General features: G+C 39.4%; 1 protein-coding gene across 2 annotated transcripts in view; it reads left to right on the forward strand.

Annotated features, from left to right (window-relative positions):
• The first annotated feature begins 602 nt into the window (after positions 1-602).
• NECTIN3 (nectin cell adhesion molecule 3) overlaps positions 603-20,513 on the forward strand; it is a 56,669-nt gene continuing 36,758 nt past the window's right edge. For both annotated transcript variants that reach the window (XM_081327759.1, XM_081327760.1), the window contains exon 1: positions 603-1,025. In XM_081327759.1, the coding sequence (XP_081183885.1) occupies positions 872-1,025 (154 nt within the window). In that variant the 5' untranslated portion in view covers positions 603-871. The remainder of the gene's footprint in view (positions 1,026-20,513) is intronic.

The following is a 20,513-nucleotide window of genomic DNA, read 5'->3' on the forward strand; positions in this document are numbered from 1 at the left end:
GTGTCACGGCTACATGGTATTGGTGGCGAAGAACTGCTGGCTTTGGGATGGGGAAGCTGATGATGATTTGCATCGAGACAGAGAAATCCCCGATCTTCGTTTTCTTTCTCCTTCTTGCTGTGTATTTGCCGTACTCTGTTCACGGGTCTTTTAGCTGGTCGGAGAACACACGTTATCCCAGGGGAAAAGCCAAAGAGTGAGCTAGCAAAGGCATTTGTCAGCAAGCCAAGTTTTCCAGCATCGCCAGGGATTTACAGTAACAATGCCAAGAGTAAATGAAGAGGCTGGGAAAAATAAGGACTGGGAAGTAACGAAAGAGATGGAAGAAGGAAATTACGGCAAAGAACTATATTACCGTTAGAAACAAAAGAACGCACAGAAATACTCTCGGAGAAAGAAAAAAAATGTGGATGAAGCAAAAAGCCAGAGAAAGAAAAGCAATGATTTTTTCCCCTCCACACCCCCCCCGTTTGGGTTGGTACAAGTGAGTAGGGGGAGGAATGGAACGTACCAATAACGTTTACGGGGGGAAGAAAAAGACATTGTGACATCTCCGAGATGTCCAGCTTCCCAGGAGGCGCTACGTCATCCAGACTGGGGACAGCTCCTTAGGGAATGGCCTTCAAGAAGGGAGAAGCTTCGCGCGCCGTGGCTCAGCGCGCATGGGGAAAAGTCTGCCTTTCCTCCCCCCCCTTCTCTGGCAGGCGGGGTGGTGTGTCCCGTTCCTTTGGAGGGAGGGGCGGCGGGGGCGGCGCCTTCCCTCACAGTGACACACGGACCCGGCGCAGGGAAGAGGAGAGGGAGGCTGTAGTCAGTGGGAGCGCTGGGGAGTCGTAGCGGCGGCGGTTGGGAGTAGCTCCTAGCCTCCAGCATGGCCGGGTCCATAGAGACGGCCGCTCCGCCCGGCCGCGAGTTAGCCTCCTCTTCCCCGTTGCCCCGGCATTGTTGCTGCTGCCGCCGCCGAACCATGCCTGCCTTACCCGGCTTGCTGTCGTTGGGTTTGCTCCTCTCCCGCGTCTGCTGCGGTGAGTAGCGCAAAAACTTTTTTTTTCCGGGAAGGGGGCGGCGGCGGCGGCGGTTCGCCGGACCAAACCAGTTTCCTCCCGAAGTCCGTCTCGACGTGGAGGCCGAAGGGGCTTGTTGTTGGGAGCGGAGTGGCGGGCGAGACTTGGGCGAAACTTTTCTTTGCCCGCTCCGCCAGCGAAGTTTCGGTCGGAAAAGGGGGCGGCGGTGAGGCGAGAAGAAAAGCCCTCACTTCTTCAGAAAGGGCCGAGAAGAATAGCGCGCTCCCGCTCGCCCTCTCTCCATTTCCGAAGGCATTTCGTCCCTGCGTTAATATTTCACCCACATGTAAATGCAGCGGCGGAGAGGGGACGACGGGGGTCTCGTACGGAGCCGGCCGCTCGGGGCTGCTTCTGGGCTGGACCGGCCCTGGCATTCGCGAGTGCGGGCGGAGAGCTCGCGAATCCAGGGGAGGGGAGGGGAGAGGGAGGGCGGAGAAACCAGGTGGGAAGAAGGGGGTGCGTGTGCGTGAGAAAAGAGTTTGCCTGCTCGGCTTTTCTCTTCAGCGTGACTCCCAGCCTGAAGCTGCGAAACTTGGTTAATGCAGGCTGCATCACTTTGCGGACTAGAGACTAACCAGGATCCGAGCTGTTGGTGATCAACATTTGTGACTGTCGCGCCGTGAGCGTCTCTCCCGGTAGGCGTCTTCTTTCCGGCGGCGATTTGGTAGGAGCTGTTGGCGAGAGCGTCGAAGCCTGCAATTCTTTCCTTTAGAGACGCGCGTGTGTGTGTGTGTGTGTACGCGTTCGTGTGTGTCTGCCTCAGGCTTCCATTTCTCTAAGAAGCGCGCCTCCGGGCGGGCGGGGGGCGAAGTGTGTGTGTGTGTCCCGCTGCCTTGTTATGGTTTGTTGTCGGCGCTGTTGCTGGGAGTTAGAGCTTGTAGGGATTCCACCTTGTCACTTGGAGCCGCCGCCGAGACCGTTACGTCCAGCATTCTGGGAGGACCGTGACGGGCAGGGCTAGCTGGAAGCTGCATTTGCTGTCTCTGCTGATGAGGGAGGGTAGCTTTAATGGGGGGTGGGGGACAGGCGGATGTCATTATATAGCTGGACTCCGCCCTTTTCAGGACATTCCATTCCGGATTCCCTACCTTTCTCGGGATTGGGCGGGAGACAGGAGGAAAAAAAAACCTCACTAACTGATTAGGATTGGCAAATAACTAGCTTGATGTTTATTAGCAGGTGCTGAAGCCGACGCGGCTGTGTAGGACTTTCGAGTTCATTCTTTCAGAATCTTTTTAGTCTTAAATATAACTCCTTAGATTTTATCAGCGGTACCAGTAGACGGGTGGAAAGGCAGGTATTGGTACTTTCGAGAACTCAAAATGAGTGAAGACCTAGCCAAACAATAAACATTAAAAACCCTAAATCTACTTTGGAAGGATTAAAGGTGGATTTGTGTGAAGTAATTGCAGAAAACAGCATGTTGAAGATTATTGAACTTGTGTAGTACTAATGCTGTCTTATCTGATCTTCTGCGAGCTTAATCAAAAGTAAATACTGCTGAGTTTGTTTCAGGCGAGCAAGAATGGAATTGCAAATTAATTTTCTAGTCGTCTGTAGCTGGAATATGAAAGACAAAGGATAGTTCCTAGTTCTCTGTGTTATTCCTACTCTGCCATAGAGTTGTGGTATGAAAAGGAGGATAACATATCCTATAGTGAATACTTTGGGTAAGCTTAGGCATATGAAGACTACGACCACAAGAGTTAAATGGCTGCATCATTCTAGTTCAAAAGGTGAGGAGTGAGCATACTGATTTCACATCATGCTTTAATACTGTAATATTGTGTTTGTGACTTGTGATTGAAACACATATTTTGAATGGAAATAACATAGTCCTTCACAGTCATACAACCCGCCTTGCCTACCCTACAAGGTTCCATCTAAAAAAGGTGCCGGAACTCCGTTCTGAGCGTTCTATGAGAAAAAAAGCCCTGGTCCTTCATATGATAGAAAGCTAATCTGGTTTTTTTTAATCATTGCTTGCTTATGCCTCTTGAGTTTTCCAAGAGTATGTTTTACTAGTTAAAATATGTTGAGGTTTGACAGGATGATTTGATATTGGAAAAAGCTTAAGACAGAAGAATAATCAAGCTGAATACATCCTTAGAAAATGGTCAATGTACACAAATTTATTATTTATGAGAATAAGAAAGCTTTTCTTGAATTTATTTGAAGTTGGGGAAAAATATATTTAACACAACATAAAGAAAAAAAACAAGTCATTACGCTTTTGTATGCTATACTCAAACAGGTTTTAATCCATTTCATGGCTTATTTTGTGTAAGCTGAGATCAATACAGCTGAACTCATTGTGTGATTTACAAAGTTAATTCCACCTCCACTCTGCTGGGATATCTTTAGAAGAAGAATCAGAATGAATTCAATAGAACTTAATTTAAAATACATTTGGATAACATTTTTAAACGTTGACAAGTTACAGGAGTTATGTTTGACATTAAATTTGTTGTGGCATGGAGTAAAGCAAGGATATCCTTAACATTGTGTTTGTAATGAATAAATAATCCCATAGTTGCCATATATATCCTTTATTTTGTAGTTTTCTTCAGAACATAAGATGTCTTTCAACATTCAGTAGTTATTAAATTTTATTAAGTGTTTCAGACCTGTTTTAAGGCTAGTAAGCAGTCTATTGTCATTCCAGGACTCGTGAAATTTGCCTGTTTCTGGAAATGATTTTTTAGCTCTTTGCTTACTTTATTCTAGCAAGATTTTCATAATACAAGCAGTAAATTGGCAGTCAGTTGTGCTTTGTTTATAAGTGCATATTATAACTAGCTTATAGCTAACCACCATAAAAAGCAGTTTATTATGAAAAAGTATGAAGCCGACATATTTCTCAGCTTTATTCATCTTGGTTTTTTTCTACAAGAGTATTACATGAGACTTGATCAAAACACTTGTTGAACACCAAATAATGTTATGCTAATTATTTTATCAAGTAAAACAAAATTTGCATGTCACCAAGAGACAAAAATGAATTTTGAGGTAAATTTGTTGCAGAATTCCTATTCAAAAATGAAATTTATATGAAGTGATTTGCCTAGGCAAGGATTAAGTTAGAATGTGTGAGTGATATGATATGCTGCTTTATTATTTGATTTGAATAAACCTAGAGTAAGTTGTTTAGGATATGCTATCCATAGGAGAGCTGACCTATACAGGCCTTTTTACTGCTGCTGCTGAGTCATCTAAGAGTGACATAGTTTGGAGTCATATCTGTACTTAACAGTTCATAGCAGAGGTCCCCAACCTTTTGGGCACTGGGGACTGGTGCCGTGGAGAAAGGTTTTTCCACAGACCAGAAGGGGTGTGATTTTGAATACTACCTGCATCCGGAGGATGGACTTTGCTTGTTTGTGCAGCCCACTTGTTGGTATGCTGCGGACCGGTGCCGGTCCATGGACCGGGAGTTAGGGACCCCTGGTTTATAGGATGCCTCATAATTGAAGGGCATTTAGGCGCTAACAGGGATTGTGACTTAGGGATCTAGTTATTGGGCTTCTTGGCTCCTGGAAAATTCCCGAAAGCAATAAATCTGCCAAAAGGTAAGAATTTTTTGAGTTGGGATAACTGACCTTTATTCACATGCATACTTTAATAGTTATTATATGCAATTAGGGGATTATACACTACTATTTATATAAGCCATTGCTGCTCCTCTGAAATAATCAGGTTAAATTGTAGTTGACCTTCTATATCATTTGAAATACTTTACAATCTGTGTATACATTTTATAGAAAATGTATGGCATGTTTAATTTATAGAAAACAAAATGGATAGATAGAATTATGTTTTGTGCAAAGATGGTAATCCAAGTTATTTGCTGAATGTGATAAGAGCAACATGAAAATAAAGTATACTTGAGAATAAATAGAAAGCTGTGTTAGACTCAGCATGAACCAGAGTAAACAATACATGATGACTTAATCATTTAATGTATGTATGGATACACATACAAGAACACTTGTTATGATATTAGAGATATGTTGGTTGAGGATGTAAATGTGAGGATTTTTGTCTCTAGATAGGTTATGCTGGCTGAAAATCCAACCATACACAGTGTGCATGGTTCAGTAAAGAATATGGATCTGAAAATGTACAAAGACTGACATACTTGTGGTTTACCAAGCAAATTGAAAGAATAATTGTAATTATGCATTCATTGTGAAAACCTAGAAAAAGTAATATATTTCACTAGAATGATTCCTAAAGATGAAAAAGTGATTGGAGAACTTTTATGATTTGAAATTCTGGCATAAAGTTAATGGTTAGTACATGTTCCATTGCACAGAATATTTGTTGAAAAAATAAAAACTTGCCCATTTTCCTGTATAGAAGTGAGAATTAGTTGTATCAGGAGAGGCTGAGGTGTGAGTTGAATGCATTGAAATGGAGTGAATTCATTGGAAAAGGAATACTTAAATAACCATTCTTGTCAAACTGTATTCCCATTTTTTTAAAACAATGTATAGGAGATAAAACTTGAGGTGGGGGTATTCACAATTACTAGAATTTCAATTTAAATTCCGCGCATTTACCTGCAGAGTATTCAACCTGACTTCAAGTTACAGATAAATATCTGAAAATAAATATACGTACAATCATAAAGTTAGAAGGAACCTTGTAATCTATTGTACTGTATCAGATCTTCTGTTACATGCAGGGACCCAACCTAAAGTATTCCCAGCAGATGATACTTTAATGTGACCAGGAAAGAGTAATTAGTTATGTATTTATCATTAAGAAATCTCTGCTAGCATTCAGTTGATGTCTGCCTTCCTGTAATTTAAGACCATTATTTTATATTGTGCTTGTGAAGATGACAACGAACAAAAACCTTCCTCTATGGCATACTATCCCCTTTTAAATACATGTATCCTTTTCTCAAGGCCAAATATACCAATTTCCTCATTCTTTGTAGAGTTGTGCTTCTAATAATAATTATTGTATTCTTTTGTATCTTTTTTTTCATTTTCTTTGAATGTTTCTTTCATATTGAAGAAAAAAACAGTATTAAGATTATGCAGTCTGGAAGTCTATCTGTGCCCACGAACATGTTTCCAGTATATATGAGCAATATCACTAAAATTGCTATTACTGAATCTGAATATCAATACGAGGTAATCGCAAGAGCTCTTTTACCTTTATTGGGAGGTGGTGGCCATGATCAGTCTATATCTTGAATTGCATGGAATCATACACTCTTCATAGTTGAGAAAGTGCATGCAGCTCTTTACATATCTTTCTATCTCTACTCTTTCTGAGTAAAGATTTTTGGAACTAAGCTCTTTGTAGAGAAAACCTTGCACTGATTACTGTAATACTTTGTATATATAAACAAAAACTGAAGATGAAGTCTTTTGCAGTGGCATAAAAAAGAATGATTCTTTTGCAGGTAGTCCTTAAGACCACAATTATGCCTGATTTTAAAATCTTTTTGCTGAAGTCAGAATGCAAATCACTGAATTTATTAAGCAAATCACATGGTCATTAAGCTAATTCGGTTTCTCCCGTTGACTTTGTTGGAATCCCCCCTCCTAGGAAGGTTGCAGTTGGCAATCACATGACCCTGTTGTAAATAAATGTTGGTTGCCAAGTACCTGAATTTTGATCATGAGACCATGGGGATACTGCAACAGTGGTAAGTGTGAGTAAATCACTTTTTTGGAGCTGTTGCAATTTCGAATGGTTGCTAAACAAATGGTTTTAAGTTGAGGAGTAATTGTATAGATACTGTATGTGCTATATATCACATTCAAAAACTAAAATATGCCTCAAACCATGTAGCTGCAGTGCAGAGGGAAACTTTTCTGCAACTCCTTATAGCAAATGTGTATTTCTTCTAGTTATTTGGTAGTGTCGTGGGAAAACCCAGTGAAAAAAAGAAACAAAAACACAAAGCAATACTTCTTTTAAGAATCAGAGATTTATTTCAGTAATAATTTGGAATAATACACATATAAACATCACTTACATTAAAAATCCATTGCAATGAGGTCCAATGGCATAGCAGATCCAAGAAGGACGGCTGTTGGTCAGTTGTAAATCAATCAGATTCAGTCCCAACCTTTTATACCCTTTTTCATACTAAGACAGATGGTCAGCAAACTTGCACTTTCTGCAGACTTTCTGCTGACCATAACTTTCCTCATATCCATGTACATCTGAACCCCACCCATCAACTACTTTCAGTTGCCCATTTCTTACAATTCCAGTCCTTGTGTTTTAAATATATTTGAAACAAGCAAGCTTAGCAAAATCATATTGAGTAAAGTACACTTGAAGTTTAGATTACAAATAGTTCCTTCAAATTGTAAAACTGAGCATAGTACAGACTTTGGTTCAACACTTTCCATGAGGCCTGATTTAGTTTACCTGGGCCTAAATCTTGCATAAAAGAAAAATAGCCATTTTTCCCCGTTTTCCACAGTAGTAACTACATTATCCCAGACAAGATGCATCTGCTTTAAGAAGTTAAAGGTAGGTGTTGCATTCATGTCCCAGGATACACTTGTGTCTTAAATGTAAAGTTCTGGAAGTCATATTATTTAGTGAAATGCTAGCAATAAAACTGGCCATTTTAAGGAAAAGAAGTACTGATTCAATAAGGTTTATGTTAATATAAAATTAAACCTAAGGAAGTAATTTGGGAAACAGCAAATTTATGATTTGGGCTTTGTTCTACCTGTCCAATAAATGACTTTAGGGAAACTACTCCAAATCTTGATGAATGAATGAATGATCTGGATTGTGAGAATGATAAAAACTTAATTTTTCAACTATGTTGTAAATATTTCTGATAATTATACATGTAAATATTTTTATAATATGGAAACAATACATTTGTTCTAATATTGTAAACATAGTTCTCGGCTTACAGCAGCTCATTTATGAACATTCAAAGTTACAACAACACTGAAAAAAGTGACTTATGACCATTTTTCATACTTACAACCATTGCAGCAATCCCCACAGTCACATGATCAAAATTCAGAGGCTTGGTAACTGGTTCATATTTGTGATGGTTGCAGTGTCCCAGGTCATTTGATCACCTTTTGGGATCTTCTGACAAAGTCAATGGAGAAGCCAGTTTCACTTAACAACGATGTCACTAACTTAACAAATGCAGTGATTCACTTTACAACTGTGGCAAGAAAAATTGTAAAATGGGGCAAAGTCACTTAACAAATGTTTCACTTAGGAACATAAATTTTGGTCGTAACTCAAAGACTACCTGTATTTGCAAAATTACTGGATACAAAATGCATGAGACAATAATTTTGAATCAGAATATTACTGCTGTTTTGAATGAAATTCAGTGGGCTTTCTGTGCTACCTCACTTGAATTTACTAGAAATTCTTTCATCAAGACCAATTTAATGAATAATACTTATGCAGAATACTAGCCTTCAGCATCTTCTTCATTTCTAAAAAGAATCTGTCTGGATACTACAGGATGTTTTTCTGTGCAATCTTTTATTCTGCAAACCTTTTTTGCAATCTTAACATTTCATGTAGCAGATCTGTGACTGAGTATTCAAACATGTATTCAGGACATCTTTGGTTCCTATAAAAGCAATTTCTGTTGGTTCCTTTACAAGCAATTTCAGTTTTCATTCTTCACAAAGTCTGAGATATTACATGCTTGAAGGTGAATTTTATTCCTAGAGCGTATCTTGAGAAGCATTTGACAATAGAAATTTGTTTTGTTTTCTTCTTCAGCCATCCACCTCCTTCTTAGCTTGGCTCAACACTATATACCTCAAAGATGCTGCAAACCAGATATGATATTTATCCCCTATTGCAGTTTTCTGTTTAATCTCTCATGAAGCTGTTTTCAGAAATAAATATTAAAAATCTTTTTAAAAATTGCCATTAAAATTCTATGCAATGTGGGAAGGAACACATTTCTTTTTTATATAATTTATTATTTTTTTAAAAATTACAGTCTTTAGTGCTTAGTAAACAATGTTGTCTGACTTCAAATATTTAACGTTAACTTTTACAATATAAATCTCTTCAATACTACACAATCCAGTATTTTTTCCCCTGGTCCTCCTTTCTTCTTCATATTTTTTCCATTTTCCCTTCATTACACCATTACAATTTTTGGTACTGTTAATGTATACAAAGTTTAGATATAAGCATCTTCATCATATTTTACTAATATCCTACAAATAATATCAGTTCATAAGTCAGTAATGTCAATTCATTAATCAGTATCCTGTTTTTGTACTCTTGTTAAAGTTTGATTTCCCATCTGTATTTGAAATATCTTTATCAATTATGATTTCCTCAATATTAATTATATAGCTGAAAGTTTTATTCAAATCAACCCTCTTATCTTCATATTTCCCATATCAAAAAAGTGATGAAGTACAGGTAGTCCTCAACTTATAACAGTTCGCTTAATGACTGTTTGAAGTTACAGTGGCACTGAAAAAAGTGCCCCCCAGGCCACAGCCAAGCAAGACGCCTGCTCGGCGGTGCTCTTCCTCCTGTCCAAGGTTTTCATTGTTGTGAGCATTTCTGTTGAGGATTGGCAGAGGGGTGGGGTGGGGTGTGTTTGGTTTTTATTCCCCCTGTCTGCTGGGTGGTTGCAGCAGGTTTTGGTCACTTCACATGACCCTGGGACACTGTGACCGTCATAAATATGAATCAGTTGCCAAGCATCTGAATGTAAAGACTCTAGAGACGCTGCAACATTCCAGCTGATCGGCGCTTCTTCTGGACTCAGAAGCGCCGGGATCAGCGCCGAGCTCCAGCTGGAGCCTGGCGTTGATCCTGGCGCTTCCGCTGAGCCCTGACAGCCCCGAAGAAGTGCTGATCCTGGCTCTTTCACTGAGCCCTGACAGCCCTGCAGATCCAGCCATCTCTCGTTCAGGCTTGTGCGGTGCTGCCACCGGTTCAGCTCATTTCCCTCCCCCGGTACCACTTTTCTAGGATGATCGCATACCACCTGCCAGGTGCCAATGTACCACAGGTGGTACCCTTACCACTGGTTGAAAAGCCCTACTCTAGAAGGTCAAGTCTTCTGTTTTTTAAATCTGACACTGGCTTTCTTTCTTTGCCAGGTCGCTTTCCAAGCCAGGGCAATTAGATCGCCCAAGAATTTTCTTCCTATTTTTGTGAAAATTGCTTGGCATGAGGAAAACAATTTGGGTAGGGTAATTTTGGGGGGGAATTCTGCCCATTTATATTCCTTAAACAACTCCCAGTTCCTTTCTCTCCCCCCATTTCTCTCTTCATTTCTTGTCTCTCAAGTTGTGACATTTAACATATTCCCTTTTTAAAAATCTTTTTCTTTGCCATCAGATATATTTTGCAGACCTAAGGGGTAAAAGGTCTGTTGTATTTTTGTTGTTATAGCTAAGTCTTGTGGTTCTTTTGTCTCTTCCATCTCTAAATATAAGTCCCATAAATAAATAAATCCATTTCCTCGTTTTGTCTTCTGATTTCTGGATTATTTGTTCATACTTTGTGGTCGTTATCTTGGAGCTTTCTAGTTGTAGATTTAATTGGGAAATTTGCTTGTTTGTATCGTCTAAATTGTTTTTAGTCTCATTATGATTTCTATCCTCTTTGCATTCAACAATTGTTTGGTGGATTAGTTGTAGCATAGAATATATTTCTTTCTGGAAGGTGTTTGTTTTTTCTTGAGACATCATTCCTGGAGACTGGTTTTCTGGTCTTTATATGTATCCTTTATAATCCAATATATTCCAAAGTATAGATTCAGTTCTGAAGGCAATATTTTATAGTAATCCCTTGTCTCAAGTATCCTCAAAATTGTCAACCAACGTTGTAATCCACAATATTTGAAGTGTTCAAAATGTTCAACCTCTCTGAAAACTGGTCAAAGGTCAGCCAGGCGTAGTCCAAGGTCAATTTTTTTTTCTCCCACTAGCTCCTGAAATTAAATCCAATCTCAGTAGGTATTTATAATCCGAGAAGGTCAGAATGATAAGTATGCCAAAATATTTTCTTTTATTGCCAGCTGTTCTCCCAGGGTAAGAATCACCAAGCAAAGCAAATTATAGTGCTAAATACAAATCCACCACTAGATGTCATTCAAAGTCCATTTTTCACTCTTAAAACAAAGGATTGGTTTCTTATATTTCTCTTCAATGTTTTTTTATTCTTTTTTTAAGGAGAAAATCTTAACAGTTATCTCAGTTCTCAAATTTATCAAAACTAGCTTTATGTTACTTCCACTTCAATATTGTATGTTTTTTTTGTCCCCCATAAAATTAAAACACCACTTCAGTTTACATTATGAGGTTTTTTGTTTCTTGGGAGCCTTTCCCAGGAAATTCAGCTGTAAAATAGTAAAGGATCAATATTCTCACGCAGTTCCAGACATGCTGTTGACAATGTGTTAAGTAGTGCTTTTTTCCTCTTCAGTTGTCAATGGCTAATAGCCAGCCACAGGAATGTAGCCGGTCTTTCCCTTGCTGGTTTGAAGGGCTTTTGTTGGATTGAACGGAAAGACCGCCATCTTTCCATGATCGACAAGACACCCCTCCTCTTCATCGCCTCTTTGGGGCTATTTTAGGCCCTTTTTAGGGTCCCCAGCAGGGCAAAATCGGGCGCGGAAGGCAGAATCCTGCCTTCCTGCATCCAATCTTGCCGTGACACAAACCAAAAGTCGAAGTACATGTTTCCGTCGGGCATGTTCTGGTATGCCTATTTTTCATATGTTGATAGCTTCACTATTTCCAACTTGCATCTGTAGTTGCGGCATTTTCCCAAACAGCCATTTTCTTCCCCTATCCTTTTCATAGCCCAGGAGTAGGCAACCTTGGCTCTTTGATGACTCGTGGACTTCAACTCCCAGAATTCCTCAGCCAGCATGGCTCAGCTTGGAAACCTCTCCCTTTCTCCTCAGCATGCCTGGCTTAGGAATTCTGGGAGTTGAAGTCCATGAGTCATCAAAGAGCCAAGGTTGCCTACCCCTGCCATAGCCAGTTTTCTTACCATATTAACAATAACAGAACTGTCACCATCATTCATTTCTTATGTTTTCTTTTCCAACTGGTATCTAGAGATAGTTACTTATATTGGTAGTGCCCCTTGAAAAAGCTGAGGAAAAAGAATGTGAATGCAAAGAGCTATATTTGGAAGAAAAAAAATCATATGGAAGAGATACTAGGCATGCAGATTAGTTTCTCTGCAAACATTAAAGTAGGTCTCCACAGTCAGATCTTGCTTAAAAATGCCATGTCCATTAGCCTGTAATGGAATACTTTTATTATTAATGTTGTAGTTCTGTTATCTGCAGGTTGATATATGGCTTATCATAAATACAGAATGTAACTTAAAATGTTCTGTGAAGATTATTTTGGAGATATTTTTTTCTGTGGAAGGGTAGGCAATCAGTGTAGTGAATGAATATGACTGCCTTGTTTGCTGTTATCAGAGTGTACATTACTACTGTATTGTTTTATTTCTGCTGGCTGTCTTACTAATGTTTATATCATAATCATTCTAAAACATAAATTCGGACAGCAGTATCAAAATTGGTAAGAAAAATGGTCCTATTAAAATAGAATAATTTATTGAAATAGAAGGATTGGCAATGGAATCTGAAATAGAAATTCCCACAGGAGGGAATTTTATGACTGCTATAGTATATAGGGACGCGGTGGCTCAGTGGGTTAGGACGCTGAGCTTGTCGATCGGAAGGTCGGCAGTTTGGCGGATTGAATCCCGAGTGCCGCGTAACAGAGTGAGCGCCTGTTACTCGTCCCAGCTTCTGCCAACCTAGCAGTTCGAAAGCACGTAAAAATGCAAGTAGAAAAATAGGGACCACTCCGGTGGGAAGGTAACAGCGTTCCGTGCGCCTTTGGCGTCTAGTCATGCCAGCCACATGACCACGGAGATGTCCTCGGACAAGCGCTGGCTCTTCGGCTTTGAAACGGAGATGAGCACCGGCCCCTAGAGTCGGAAACGACTAGCACGCATGTGCGGGGGAACCTTTACCTTTACCTTTATAGTTACAAGAAACTGTCAGCTCTTTAAGATAGGTTAGGTTAGAGAACAGCCAATACAAGGGATGTAGGAATGATGTTTAATTGTTGTAGACTTTAATATATAGAATTTAACAAGTTTTTGTTGAGCCTCTCTTATATGAAATCGATACAAGGTCTGATTATTTATTTCATGCATTCATTATTTAAATTCATTATTTTCTCATGCCTTCTCCTTTCTGAGGACTGAGTTTCTCTTTATTTTCTCCTAACTATTCTTTTATGTCTTCTTCGAAGTTATATCCATATTCCTCTATAGAAAATGTTACATATAGCTGATTATGTAGAAAAAGAATGTGGGAGGTGCCTTCACTGCTGCTGTTTGTGAAAGGAGTGTTTGAGATCCTTAGATTTGTTACTGGGAGAACTACATTTTTGTATTATTATAATTTGGTTCTCTGGTTATCAATCATTTATGTCATACATTCCATCAACTACTTCATCAAAGAGCCTGAATCCTACTGTGGTGACGGGACTCACTTTTTCAAAGAAGAATATGTTTACAGGCATTTGTTACGATATTTATAATCCATGGGAAGTGTGAACGATCAAGATTACTTTTGAATCTCACTGTATGCATATCGGTTTAAGAAATCATTGACCTAGTTCATAGCAGTAATCTGGTAGCTATATTTTAAATGAACTGTAATTTTCTACTTAAAGAATTATTCAGTCTAAATCTACATGATTAAGAATTATGTTCTGTCTTCTCTTGGTAGTCATTATTATTGGCCTAGAGAAACATGGTGAAAAAGGGTCATGGTAATCGTGGACACCTGTATGAGGATCAATAGGCTTTGTATATCTGATGGCAGAATTCCTAACCATCAGTATATCTGGAAGCACACTTTAAATGCTCATTATTAGGGAATTGGTTTAAGAAGGATCTGATGATCACTTTGCATTTGGCAAGATGGAAATATTGCCAAACCGGAAGTAATATTTATTGAACAGGTGCCCATTATCCCTAGGTTCATCAGTCATCTGCCACTCACTGTTAGTCTTCACAATGATGTAAGGAAGTAAGTAAGTAAACTATTTCTCTTGAAGAAAATTGATTTGTTTCTTCTTCCTTTATTTACTCAAGATATGATATACCTAAAGTAGTCAGACTAGAAAAGAGTTCTGCAGAAAGAGAACTCATTGAATTGATTAAAGGAGACACTTCTGGCCACAAGAGGGCATTCCAGCCTAGGAAATAGAAGGAAAGAATACTTTGATATTAAATAAATTGAGTGGCATATTATTATGGTTGGTTGTACATTTAGCCAGGTGTTTACTGGATTTGGCATTTTTGTCCATCGTTGGTCCATCCCAAGGCCTGGGATAGGCAGATGTTGTTTTTGGTGGGTATTAAAGGTATCCTTATGGATGTAAACTGTTCCAAGTAAAGTTGCCTCTTGTTATTAACTAATGGTTACTTTGTCAATGGCGATGGTGTCCAAGTGGTGTTCTAGATGTTATGGTATTGCATCCAAAGCATCTATTGCTTTTGGTACTATCTTTGCTTTCTTTTGCCATAGTTGTTCTATTTCTGTTTGCAGGTTTTTGTATTTCATGATTTTTAGTCAAGAATATTTCATGATTTTTTCCACTTCTTTCTCTGCTGTTTTCTTTCTTCTTACTTATAAAGCAATTTCTTTATCTTCAAACAAAGTTTAAAAGGGTTGTAGTCTATTATTTAAGTGCCTGCATAATTTTATATTTCCATCATGCAGGTCCAGTGCCTTCTAAATGAATGACTTCCTTTTTTTCTCTAGAATATAAAGATGGAAATGAACCAGCATAGTGATGAGACCAGTCCTAATCTCTACATAACCTTTTTTCCTGGCATCAGACAGACTATGAAGACACGAGAGAGAGAGAGAGAAAGTGGAATAACATTTCCAGAAAGTTCACAATTAACTATAAAGCTGCCCTTTAATGCCACCCTAAAAACATATGGATCATCTTCCCAGAACTTAGATTGGCCCTGTCCCTATCAGTATTTAGTAAGGTCATAAAGACGTGGCTCTGCCACTGTGCTTGGGGGACCGACCAGCAATGGTTGTTGACTTTTACAATGGTTATTTTTGTTTTATACTGGTTATTGACATTTTATGTTTGTATATTGGTTTTTAGCTTGTTTTTATTGGATTATTGTTTAACTGTCATGAGCCGCCCAGAATCACTTAGTGAGATGGATGGCCATACACATTGAATATTTTATTAATGTATATTAAGATTATGCCTGATACTTGTGAAAGTAGTTATTGAAGATCAGTTATACAAATTAATCTTGAGACAGAATATTGGAAAAATGTTTATTGTTTCTCCACATGTCAAGTTATCTAATTGTGTCTGAGCCCATTAGCTGAGCAATGTCACAAAGTTAATTTTTTATTCTGTTCAGTGCATCTTTATCTGTTTTAAGTTTAATAAATCACTTGCTTCAGAATTATATGTAATTTGGAATGTTTAGGCTGATCAAGACTGGGTACTTCACAACCAGCAGGTGGTTATGAACATCCCATAGTCAGTTTTTGCCATTTGAGTGCTTCATGTCTGGTTTCTGACAAGCAGAATCAATGGAGAAGCACTAAAATCACAAGTCATGATCACATGATGACTTTGTTAACAATTAAATGGCAAATGGAATAAGTCCATTGCAGTTACATGATGTTTTGTTTAATGATCAAATTGTTTAGTAATGGAATTGTTGGTTCCAATTGTAGTAGCTAAACAAGGACTATATATATTGGGGACATTTTCAGCATCAGGAATGCTGCCACATTCGTACAGCACCAATAATCTTATAACTTAAAGAACTAGTTTAGTGTAGTTGTTAAGATGCTAGTCTAGAAATCAGGAAACTGGTTTTAGTGCCCCCTTAGTCATGAAAGCTGGTTGGGTGGCCTTGGGCCAGTCTCTCTCTCTCAACCAAAACCATCTCATAGGGCTGTTATGGGGGGAAAGGGGAGAAAAGAATATTATGTATGTTTGCAGCCTTGAGTTACTTATAAAGTAAGAAGGGCAGGATAAAAATCAAAGTACTTTCTGCACTTTCAAACTGGTGTTATCAACTAAGAACAATATAAAATATATATTCTTAGCCAAAGAAAGATTCCAAAACAATAAAGCAGTAGTTGTGATAGTAAAAAGAAAGATAGCTGAAGAACATAGGACATGGGTCAGCAACCCATGGCTCTGGAGCTGCATGCGGCTCTTTCAGCCTTCTGTGGCTCCCAGTTGTCCTCTACCATTTGCAGAGAGAGAGACAGAGAGAAGCACTTGTGCTTCCCTTCTCTCTCTCTCTCTCTCTCTCTCTCTCTCTCTCTCTCTCTCTCTCTCTGTGTGTGTGTGTGTGTGTGTGTGTGTGTGTGTGTGTGTGTGTGTGTAAAAAAGAGAGTGGCCTCACGCTTTTTCTCCGAGAAGCTGACAAGCTTATTGGGCGGGGCTCCTGCCTTTGCTGCGTCTCCACAGGAAGTAGGAAGCAGAAGCAGCAGCTCTCAAGAGCAGGAGAGTCAGCCCAATAAGAATGTGTGTCAGCTTGTGAAGCCAGCTTGCCAGGTGAGCAGAAGATCTGAGAGAGGGGGAGAGAGAGAGGGAGAAAGAGAGAGAGACAGAACTCATGCACAGCATCCTCTATTTCTTTTTAATTAAACTCTTCAAGCTCCCCTCGTGTGTGCGCGTGCATGCACGCGTGAGAGTTTTGCAGCTCCCAGTGTTTTTTTTTTCCCTCTGGGAAAGGGTCCAAGTGGCTCTTTGAGTGTTTAAGGTTGCCGGCCCCTGACATAGGAGATTCTGGATACAATTAATCAAATAGTGCCCAGTAGCAATCACAAAATAACTAGATAAGCTATTCTGCATGGTGGAAGATACTAGTTTCCAGAGCCTTTTTGGGCTTCCTACTAACTGTTAGTATTTTGTTGTATATGACTTTAAGTAAACAAATGGCGTTCTTCAGTCAGATACGCAAAGCAAAAACATTGGGATTTTATATCAAGAAAAATCCAGATTCCTCTCTATTTGTTTATCAGACTTCCTAGGAAAGTGGTGAATTCTTTTTCCCTGGAATTTTTAAAATAGAGACTGGATGGCCATCTGCCAGGGATGCTGTAGTAGATCATTTTACTTAACTAAAATTAGCCCTGTGAGGTAGACCAGAGACAAAGCACAACCAGAAGTACTAATACTGCATCCAGTTTTGGTCACCACGATGTAAAAAAGAGGTTGAGACTCTAGAAGCAGTACAGAGAAGAGCAACAAAGAAGATTAGGGGACTGGAGGCTAAAACATAAAGAACTGTTGCTGGAATTGAATATGTCTACTTTAATGAAAAGAAGGATGAGGGGGGTAACACGATAGCAGTGTTCCAATATCTCAGGGGCTGCCACAAAGCAGAGGGAGTCAAGCTATTCTCCAAAGCACCTGAAAGCAGGACAGTTAGAACAATTAATCAGTGGAACAATGAATGCTCCAACACTGGAAGTTTTTAAGAAGAGACTGGACAGGCATTTGTCCGAAATGCCTGTCAGGGGGTTGGACTAGGTGACCAACTTTTTATTATTATTATTATTGTTGTTATTATAATTATTATTTCTATTGGTTGGTTACATCAACAGTGTCTTCCAAGTATCTCTGTCCTCATTTTCTTTTACTCTGGAAAACTAGGAAAGGTTTCTTCTGAAATGTTTCCTACACCATCCCCCTTCAATAACCGGGGGTATCTCATGCCTGTTGTCCCATCTACTGCTGTCCGGCCAGAGGTCATTCCCGCATACCATTACCCTGGGCATGAGATTAGATCGTCTCAAAGATCCCTTCAAATCCTCATGCTGTATAATTTTCTGACACAAGATCAATATCACTACAGTATGTCCTTTAACAGTTATTCAATCCAAAGAGGTGTGTCACACCTGCTTCTTACTACTCTCACACTGTTGTCTGAATGGAATAAGGCAACATTTAATGCTGCTGTTATCAGCACATTTCATGTTACTAGATACAAGCATGTGTGAGTGCTGCTCCACCCTGAAATGATGCATTTCTACTACATGATAGTAGAACTGTTGCATATTTAATAGCTGGCTGTCAGGAACTTGCATTAAAATCATTTCTGAAAAAAATGTGATTTCCGGCCTTGAATGTTATAGAGAAGTACTTTAAGATTGCAAGATAATTTGAAGATAACTTGTAAGTTAACAAGATCAAATGTGAACTTCCTCAACACTTAATTGTGTAGAGTATTATTCCACCTACCTCTTGTTTAAGCAACTTCATTACTAAGAGGTAACAGTGTGCAACGTGGTAAGAGAGAACTGTGATGCTTCAAACAGCAGCTATAAAAATCATATCTAAGGCTTTTTGTGCTCTAAAATGACAAATTCACTGAGCCAAGTTCTGCCCATTACCAGATGTACTTGAATTCTGAAGAACAGAGTGCTTTGAGAAAATGAGGAGTTGTAAATACTGTAGCTGATGAAGCTGAAATCATTGGACCAGACATCCACATGTCAACATAAACCAAGTGGCTTTGAAAGCTATCCTGGAATAAGCCACATAGCCGTTCAGTTTGCAAGATGGAAGGCATTTAGTCTCAAGTTTGAATGAAGACCTATACGAAAACTCTTGATTTCTGAGCAAATCATCTTTGTGTATACAGTTTTATTATTGTCTGCAATAAAGAAGCATATCTAGCTAGGTTGTTTTGTCTGAGTAGATTAATTTTAAATAAAGGCAAGAGGTGCCTGAAGAAGCAAGATACCGTATTTTCTGGCGTATAAGATGACTTTTTAACCCATGAAAATCATCTCAAAAGTTGGGGGGTCGTCTTATACGCCCAGTCGTCTTATACGCCGGAAAATACGGTACTGTATATAGCTATACTATGGTGCAAAACCAAGACATGTAGTGTAGTTCACTTGAAACCAGTTTCTATTGCTTCACTGTTGAGCTCAGTTCTATGATTGATTGTGCAGATACATTTTTTTTTTAAAAAACACATTCAACTGTAGTTTCCTTTGTTTGCAGTAGTGTACAGTCAGTGCCCAATGTAAATGCAAGGACTGGTTGTTAATTTTTCAGTGCCATTATAACTTTGGTCATTAAACAGGGCAGTCAAGCACTACTATACTGTCTTCTCTTTCACAATACTTGTAATCACTTAATTTAACTAACAACCCCATGCATCTGACTTATCCGAGCACGGTTTTGCTCGCCCTCAGGGGGGGCCCCCATCCTGGGAGCGACCCGCCTTACTTTTTACACCTCCTCTTGATGAAGGGCCCGATTGTTGGGACCCTGAGAGATGGTTGGGCAGGGGCAGGGGCCTCCAGTATAAATTTAATAAGAGGCTCCTGATTACCTTTTTAGCTAATTTTTTTGTAGGGTTAGGGAGGGGGGAGGGTTGTGGTTGGTTGGAAATGGGGGGTAATCCACCAATCGTTGGTCAGGCCAGGCCTGGGACAGATCGCGGGGGGGGGAGGAGCTGGAGTCTGCTGCCTCCGGTGCTCGTTAGCGGGTCGTGGGACTTCCTATCCCCACGACATTAGGGAATGGCAGCCTAGAAGGACAAGAGGAAGAGCAGCTACAAAGGCAACAGGCAAGTAGTGTTTGAACCTATTCCAAGAAACCAGTTTAAGTAAAAATCTCAGACAGGGTTCTCCCTAGTTCACACTTAGATAAAGAAGGGAGGGAAAGGGGAAGCACTTTGAGACTTGAAGGATTATATTATCATAGATGTTAAAATAGAAGCCCTGCCCTAGAAGGCATATGTTTCTTAGTCTGATCTACCTTATAGGGCAGGAAAAAACTTGGATACATATGTGGTACAGGTAATCCTTGAATTATGACCGTAATTGGGATTGAAACTTCCTTTGCCAAGCAATGTGATTAATTTTACAACTTTTTTTGCTTTGGTTGTTAAGTGAATCTGGCTTCTCCCATTGATTTTGCTTTCAGAAGTCCTCTGGGAAGGTCACAATTGGCTATTATGTGATCCTAGGACATGGCAGCCATCATAAATACTTGCTGGTTGCCAAGCATCTGAATTTTGATCATGTGACCACAAGGACTCTGCAGAGGTGGTAAGTGTGAGCTCACTTTTTTCAGGCAACTTTGTAACTTTGAGCAGTTCCTAAACAAATGGTCATAATTTGAGGACTATCTATAGAAGTGCTTATAGTCAATAGAACTATTTCTAGAATTAAGTTTCTGAAGCTAGTTTTGCTGATATGCTCATTGCATAGAATTCACATAATAACATATACATTGTATGTATTGTAAGGATGTTTCTGGACAGTACTGAAAACTACATTTCGTTGAAGTTGCATAGTCAGAAGTGGTTCAGGAGTTCTTGTCAGACATGATTACTACGGTATGTACCAGTACCAAAAATTATCTGATTCATACCTGC

This window comes from Vipera berus, assembly GCF_964194415.1.
Source record: "Vipera berus genome assembly, chromosome: 4".
NCBI lineage: Eukaryota > Metazoa > Chordata > Lepidosauria > Squamata > Viperidae > Vipera > Vipera berus.